Source organism: Cuculus canorus, chromosome W (assembly GCF_017976375.1).
Source record: "Cuculus canorus isolate bCucCan1 chromosome W, bCucCan1.pri, whole genome shotgun sequence".
In the NCBI taxonomy this organism is placed as follows: Eukaryota; Metazoa; Chordata; class Aves; order Cuculiformes; family Cuculidae; genus Cuculus; species Cuculus canorus.
The window spans coordinates 20,043,771-20,052,256 of record NC_071440.1 but is presented as its reverse complement, the minus strand read 5'-3'; the positions used below and the strand labels follow the sequence as shown (position 1 = coordinate 20,052,256).

Below are 8,486 nucleotides of genomic sequence, written 5' to 3'. Positions count from 1 at the left end.
GGAGGTTTTCAGTAGTTTGGATTTTAAGAAGGAGGATAGACAAAATGCCTATTGTTGTCCTTATATGTAGGAATATTACAGTAATGAGACTAATTTTTGTTTGTGTACACATGGAAACTCTAAATGTGACAACCTAAGATTATTCTAAATGTTATTGGAAGTGCAGATGTACAGGAAAAGGTATCCTCCTGTGGTTAGCAGTACACTTTGGCTGCTGTTTTTTTTAACTTTTTTATAATTACTGGGATATCAGTTCTTGCTTTTTTGTATTCTGATTTCTCAGGCCCCCTCTGTACTCTTCATCTCTCCTGAAGGGATGGAGAACTCGTCAGTGGCATCAGCCTCTTCAGAGGCAGGGAGCAGCCGCTCTCAGGAGATTGAGGAGCTGGAGCGTTTCATCGACAGCTATGTCCTGGAGTACCAGGTCCAGGGGCTGCTGACGGATAAAATAGAAGGGGATGGCGAGAGCGAGAAGACACAGTCCCACATCTCACAGGTGGGCAAAGGGTACACGGCATGAGGTGGGAGAGGGGCTGGGGGGACACCATTGGCTTGTCACCTGTGTTGGGGATGCTTATCCAGCTGAAGCAGCTTTTCAAGCATTGGGCTATAAAGCAGGACATGATAAAAGACTGGATTTGGACCAGCTTGCTTGTTCAGCCAGATATGCCTTCTCCAACCAGTTGGTAGAGGTCTCCTGCCAACTGGGTTTTGTTTTCCCAGGGTTCCTCAAGGTGCATGCCCTGAAGCTTTTTGGCTTTTCCAAGGTCCCTATTTATAAATGAAGGACATTTCATTTGTAAATGAAGGATGCCTCTCTCCATTCCAAACAGCATGCTGCTTTGCCAGAGTGGAAAAATCCTGGAGGGACTGGGAAGAGCTGCAGGGGCTGCAGTGTGGGGTGTGCTTGGTAGTGAGATGTGCTCCTGCCTGTATGCACAGGGATGTCCATGAAACAACAACACTAGAAGGTCAATCAAAAGCCCCAAATGCTCCCCAAAAATGTGGGTTTTGTGGATATTTTAATATGTGTAATAACCTGTTTGCTTGCTTCATGGTTATTATGTCAGAGAAGGAAATTGCTGTATTTCAGAGGATGGGAATACCCAGCAAACAGGGGGATGGTTTTAGCAGGGATATGGTTTGGTGTTGTCATTAGGAATAACATGATTCTAGTTAGGTTTGTTCCTAAAATGGACATTTTAGGTCCAACACAAGGAGAAATGAAACCTCCTGAACTGTTGTTTGGAAGGGAATAATTTGTATTCTGGTGCCATGGCATCCCAGATATGTGCTGAAGATGTGAACCATCGAAGGGATAAGGAGCCTGCAGTGCAGGGAGCAGTGAGCTCTGGTCCATGCCCCTGGATTTGTAAGGCCACTGTGGTCCTTCATTTCTGATAGAAGTGCTTTTCTACCCCACAGGGCTCACAGTAGGATAAAATACTTAGGTTAGAGACCACTAAAATACTGGTTATGGGGGTGAAATAAGAATAATAAGACTGAAGGGTCATAAGGGTAAGGATATGGCCGTCAGATAGCTGAGATGTATTTGAGCTGCTGGAAGGGTCTGCTGGTCTGATTTGAGTCTTTGCCTCTATATGAGGTGCAAGGGAAACTGATTTGGAGCAGAGATCCCCAAACCACTTCACATTAAGCCTTAATGTTAGCTTAACAGCTAATGAGACTGCTTGGCAAAGCCAAGCTGGGGGTATGATGATGGTAAGGACAGAGGCCAGGCTGGGTTTGTCCAGGACCATAATCTCCTGCAGCACACAGAGAAGGTTTGTTGCAGATCATCTTGTCGCTCGTTTCACACTCAAGTCTATTAATTGCTTACAAATGAAGCCCTATTTCCCTAGCGCTTTATTTTGCCTTTAAATTGAGAGGAACAGTTGGGATAGTGAGGGCAAGGCACCCTCCTGCCAGTTGCCAGAGGTGCCCTCTTTTCCTGTCCCCTGCCCAATGCACCTTGTGCTGTTGGTGAGGTTGGCAAAAGCCAATATCCCTGAGTACAGCCGAGATGAGCTTTCTTTCCACCCCAGGAGAGGGCCCATGTGAACCTCATGAAGTTCAACAAGGCCAGGTGCAAGGGTCAGGATGATCCCCAGTATCAGCACAGAACAGAGGATAGATGGGTTGATGACGGAGTCGACGGGAGACAAGCACATCCGATGATGATCAACAAGTCTCGATTTATTGATACGATAGGCATGCTTTTATAATAGCAGTAATAAGGCTCATACATATTACAAAAGTAAGGCTCATCATTGGTCCGATACAGAGTGTCAGCCCTGCCTCTATTGCTACATTCCTAGGATGTTTGTGGTTTTTCTAGGTCCTGTTTTTATCTCCTGTTATCGCCTAACTTCTTGCTCAGGGAGACTGTGGCCTTGTACGAGGCTGTTATTATTTCACCAGCTGTATTTTCTCACGTCCCTTCTCCTCAAGCCATGTCTCTACAAAAACTCTCCACATTTCCCCCATTTTCTTTCTGAGCAAGAAGGTTCATCTGACTCCAAAACGTGGGTTTCCCTATCTGACCGCAGTCTAGCTCGTGCACACTGCGTTTTTCTCTGACTCCATTGCACTAATAAGGATACATTAGGATGGAACAACGATAAATTCCCTCAAATAGTAAGGTCCTCCCTGTGGCTTTGCCGGTATACCATTCCAAGCTCTGTCTCCACAAATTAAAAATATCCTGGGGGGCAATTTCTTCGGGGCCGTAATGTTGGCACCGTTACATCGGGAGTAAAGCTGGCTATTCACTGTTCCTGATTCCAGGGATAAGTCTAGGCTGGCCCAATTTTGCGATTCTTGTTAAAGTCTTTTAGGTTCAGTGGCTCAAAACCGAACCAACTCCCCTGTTTGACATTGGATAAACTGGCATTTGCACTTCCAAAGAGATCTAATTCTTCTGGGGGAGAGTGCAGGGTGATGTTCAAGGACAGTATGATCTTACATTGTTGGCAGCCATCCTCAATCTGAGGGTTACCTCCCCACTCGGGAGACACCTGGCTACAGCCCTCAGCGCTCGATAAGTTTTTGCACAGGCTGCTTTCGTTCACAAAACCACAAAATTCCCCTGGGGACCAAGCAGGCAAACCTAACAGGCAAGTTCGGAAAGGATTAGTAACCCCTCCTAAGCTAAGGCAAAATGACGATTGACTAGTTTGGTTTGCCAATGTTACCCAGATGTTATCTCTTGGCTGATTAAAGCGTGTAAAGCGTATAACTCCTGCTATGCTGGCTACTACAGCACTAAGCAATACAGCAGAAACAGGCTTCATTTTTCTCTTCTATCCTTTCTCCCCCTATTTCTTTTAGTCCTTACTGTTCCTAGCTGTTGCAGTTTTAACTCCTGTAACCTGCTCAAGCACTGATCCAATTCCCTGTCAGGATCTCCTCTTATGGGCCCTACCACGTAATGCTGTGTTATGGGTACCAATTTGCTACACCTCGCAGAGATAATATGAGATCTACCTTGAACTATAACCCTTTTAACAATATTCTCCAATTCCCAACGGTAGTAAACCAATATTTTCTGTTCAGGTGCTTCAAAAAATGCTAAGGCCGTGGTTGTTGCTAGCCTTGTTTGCTCTTGCAGCTCTCTCTGCCAGCTGTTAAAGTTATGGTTAAATGCACACCTGTTACACCATAAGTCACATACTAGGGACTGTTCTATCCAAAAGATCTTATCGCAACCCCTGCAGTACAAAGCTACCCAAGCAGCACAACATGGATTATTACAATCAAGACAATTTTGACCCGCTGGCCCCATATGTAATACTTCCGATAACCGTCCAATAGTTGTAATTAGTCCTTCAAAGGTCTGGCAGTGCTTCAAAACCCTGTCGATGGCTTTCGAGTATCCTTTCGACTGTAACAGCAGCGGTCGTAGGATCAGTGGCAGCTTCTCCTCTATTCTCCTCTTGTCTTCCTCCGTCAGATTGCTTGGCAGTTGTTGCATCGAGAACAGGTTTAGTCCACCTTGCAGGCACCCATACCGGTCCTGTAGGGGTAGAGACACAAAGATATCCCCTCCCCCAAAACATAACCTTAGCAGGATCTTTCCATAACCCTGTCTTAGGGTCTCTGTATTTCACCCACACGTCCTTTTTCTGCTCGGTAGTTTCATTTGGCCGATGATGTAATTCTGCTGGAGGGTACTCTGCGTCCCCAAATATGCACAAGTGATTGATCACAAATAAGCTCTTCAATAACCTTGCCTGGGGATCAGCAATCTTTTCATGTTTTGCCAAGTACCTTTTCAGAGTGCCATTAGCCCTTTCGATGATAGCTTGTCCTGTTGGGGAGTTTAGAATGCCTGTGATATGCTCAATTCCCCAACTCTTTAAGAAACCTTCTATTCTCTTGCTAATGTAAGCAGGCCCATTATCCGTTTTAATCCTTTTTGGCGTCCCCATTACTGCAAAACAGCTATATAGGTGCCTTTCCACGTGGATAGCCTTTTCTCCTGCCTGTGCTGTTGCCCAAATGAACTTACTATAGGTGTCAATAGATACATGCACATACTTCAATCTACCAAAGTTAGGGACATGCGTAACATCCATTTGCCATAGCTCATTTGATTGTAGTCCCCGTGGGTTTACCCCTAGGCCTAGACCACCACCTCCATTGTGATGGCTGCAAATCGGGCAGGCCCTAACTATGGCCTTCGCCTCTGCCATCGTGATTTTGAACTCTCAGTGCAAGCCCTTTGCATTTTGGTGAAACATAGAGTGAGCTTCTCTGGCTAGCAGCTGGCCTGGCAGTGGAGTGCCCTGAGCCACAGACACTAGTCTGTCTGCTCTAGCATTACCCTCACCCAAGCCAGCTTCCCATTTATGGCTTCTAATATGAATCACAGCATAAGCGTGCTCCCTTAACCTTGTAACCTTTTTTAACTGTACCAACAACTCATACAGCCTCTGGTTTTGCACCTCTTTTATAGAGGCGTCTTCGATTCTAGCTACGACCCCAGCAACATACAAAGAGTCTGTTACGATGTTCAGTGGTCCTCTTAGCTGTGATATTGCCCATACTACTGCTAAAAGTTCCATAGTCTGTAGACTGTCCGCAGCTTCTGCTTGTAAAATCTGATGTTTCCATAGTCCCTTTTCTTGCCATGTTATTGCAGCAGTTCTGGATTTTCTGCCAGCATCCGTGAATGCCGTAAGAGCATCTGCGATAGGGGAATTTTCTCGTTTTGGCCGAGTGATCCAATTCCATTCCCCAATCCATTGAACTGGCGCCTGCCGGAGCTTTTCTGTTTCAATGGGGCAGCTCACACCTAAAAGTGCCTCCTGCAGCTCCTCGCTATTACACAAGTACCAGTCCAAGGTATCCTTTTTAATTGGCATCCTGATTACTGCTGGCTCGGTTCCAGCTACTTGTAGCATTCTCTCCTTGCCTTTCTTTATTAAGTCCGCTAGCATTTCGACCTTTTGAACCAGAGTTTTGGTTTGTTGTAACGCGGGGGAAATCCACTCCAATACCCTTATCTCCCCCGTTTTCTTTTGCAATTGAGTCAGTGCCCCAAGGAGGTATTTGGGACCGTTCCAGATCGTCAGGTCTATGGATAATTCTGGATCTCGCCGATGGACTTGCCCCTGTGTAATGCAGTCCATTATATTCTGAAGAGTGTGCTGTTGTTCCGGAGTAACACGGATCGGTCTTGCTGGGTCCGTACCTTTGAGAAGTGGGCGTAATTTGTCCAGCAGTTCATTTGGTATTCCCACAATCGGTTTTAACCATTGAAGATCGCCCAGTAACTTCTGAGCCTCATTCAGAGTTGTGAGTTTTGTTTGCAGTTGTAGCTTCTGGGGTTTAACTATTTGTTCCGACATTGTCCATCCCAAATATTTCCACGGAGCTGTTGTTTGAATTTTCTCAGGGGCTATAACAAGGGAAAATTGTGCCAAGGCAGTCCGTATCTCCTGAATTTGCTGTTCAGTAAAAGGTTTTGGTTGGGCAAACAATATATCATCCATATAGTGATAAATCACTACATTTGGCCATCTCTTTCTCAGGGGCTGTAATGCAGAGTCAACATAAATTTGGCATAAAGTAGGACTATTGTGCATTCCCTGCGGGAGTACTGTCCATTCAAATCTTTGGTCTGGCCCCTCCCTGTTAAGTGCAGGCAATGTAAATGCAAATTGCATCATGTCTTGTGGATGAAGGGCAATAGTAAAAAAGCAGTCTTTAAGATCAATAATTAGTAGTGGCCAATCCTTAGGAATCATTGCGGGATTAGGTAATCCTGGTTGTAAAGCCCCCATGGGTTCCATTTGGGCATTGACAGTACGCAAATCATGTAACAAACGAAACTTTCCTGATTTCTTTTTGATCACAAAAATTGGAGTGTTCCAGGGGCTTGTGGATAGTCGCAGATGCCCCTGTTCGTATTGCTCCTTCACTAGATCATGAGCACGCAGGAGACTCTCCCTTTTTAAAGGCCATTGCTTAACCCACACCGGAGAGCTGGTTTTCCAGGTAATGGGTATCGGGAAAGTCCAGGCAACGGCCACTACCCCAAAGGGTGCTCATTGGTTAGCACCACTCCCAATTGGGTCAGAATGTCCCGCCCTATAAGGCACTGCACGGTAGGTGGCAATTGGACTACCGAGAAAGTAGCTGTTAATTGTTTTCCATCGATGTTCACCTTGATAGGAGGGGAACGACTGGCCAGGGTTAAACCTCCAACCCCGGTCACTGTGGTGGCAGCTGGTTGTAAAGGCCAATGTGGAGGCCAGCAATTAGGGCTAATAATGCTGGAATCAGCCCCAGTGTCCAAAAGGCCTAAAAATGACCTCTTTTGTCCTTGATATTCCACCTCCACGGTTTTCTTGGGCCTTTCATTAAGATTTAAAGTCAGCAAGGTCAGGCCGCCAGTGGATCCGAAACCTTTTTCTCCCCTCTCTTGTTCCCTTATAGGCTTTATCTCTTTTGTCATTTGCTCCAACGGTACCAATTGAGCAATTCTCTGTCCCTTATTAATTTGAACGGGTGGAAAAGGAGTATGCACCATGATCATAATTTCTCCAGTAAAGTCCGCATCAATAACACCAGGTAGCACAAATAATCCAATCATAGAGGCAGACGATCGTCCTAATAGCAGTGCACCCACCGCTCGACCTTGTATAACAATAGGTCCTTTAATTCCTGTTGGGATCTTTTGTGGGTGCGATGTCATTAGCGTGATTTCTACTGCTGCTGCCAAGTCCAGCCCGAGGCTCCCTGTGGTGGCAGGTTGGGGGCAGGGAAGGTCGGTTGAGCTGCAGAGGCGACTTGTGTCTGAGCGCGGCCACTGCAATTCGCGCTCCTGCCGGAGTTTCCCGACCTCCGCCGACAAGCGCCCGTAGTGTGAGTATCCGAACGGCACTTTCGGCACCATATCCCTGTAGCCTGGCATTCTTGGCGCATGTGACCCATGCCTCCGCATCTGTAGCATCGCGTACGGGTTCCCGATGGAGCCGAATTAACTGCGGCTGACGCTTGAAGGGGTGCGAGAGCAGCTAACACCTGATTTTGTGAAGCCTTTGCCTGTTCCTGTAATCCCAGCCCCAGCTGCTTAATAGCATCTACTAAAAATGCTTGTGATCCTAACGGCATTTGAGCCATCCTTTCTAATGCCTCCTCTATGGTCCAATTTGCACCCAAGGTGTTAATCACACTCCGTGTAGCCTGATTGCAATTTTGAAGAGCGCACTGTTTTAGCAGTGCCCCTCGCATGTATTCGGGTACCCCTGCTTTTTCTATTGCGGCAGCAGCCTTATCTATAAATGCACCAAACGGTTCTTCCCGACCCTGCTTGATTCCCATATATACGGGTACTCCTCCAGGTTCTTTTACCTTATCTATAGCCAATCTGACCAATCTCATAGCCTCTCGGCACTTGTCTGGTCCCACCATAGCCTGAGCTTCCGTGCGGAGAAACGCTCCCAGCCCCATAAGCTCATCAGCTGTCACTCCATGAAGAGGATCTGCTGGCTGCCTCTGTACTGCCACGCATTCGTTAACAATCGCTTGCCAATGTGCATTAAATAAAAGCTGTTGATGCTGTGTAAATATTAACTTTGCTATTCCTCTACAATCAGCGGGCAGAAGCACTTGAGTGCCCCATATGTAGTCTAACATCTGCTTTACTGGTCACTTGTCACCCCGAACTGGCTGACTGTAGATCGCAACTGTGACAGCAATTTCCAATCAAGGGCAGTAATTGTTGCCATCAGTCCTCCACCTGCCTGAGCCTGGAAGATCACCGGGCATGCTAGCTGTGCTGCTGCATTAACCGCACAGTGATCTCCCCTTTCCAAGCCGTCTTTTGCAAGCGCAGCCCAAGCTTCTCTCCGCTCCCTGGCAATGACCTCCGCTAACTCGCTTTCCGCCCCAGGGGTTGTCTCATTGCCCAGAGGGAGAACGGCCGGGGGAGCTTTCGGCCGCGGCCCCTGCTCTTCGGGGGGTGCGGACGGCTCAGA

General features: G+C 46.9%; 1 protein-coding gene across 2 annotated transcripts in view; it reads left to right on the top strand.

Annotated features, from left to right (window-relative positions):
• The first annotated feature begins 307 nt into the window (after positions 1–307).
• LOC104063568 (CBP80/20-dependent translation initiation factor) overlaps positions 308–8,486 on the top strand; it is a 158,016-nt gene continuing 149,837 nt past the window's right edge. The window contains exon 1 of one of the 2 annotated variants that reach the window (XM_054053343.1): positions 308–496. In XM_054053343.1, coding sequence (XP_053909318.1) covers positions 317–496 — 180 coding nt within the window. In that variant the 5' untranslated portion in view covers positions 308–316. The remainder of the gene's footprint in view (positions 497–8,486) is intronic. The other variant, XM_054053342.1, reaches the window with a different exon arrangement.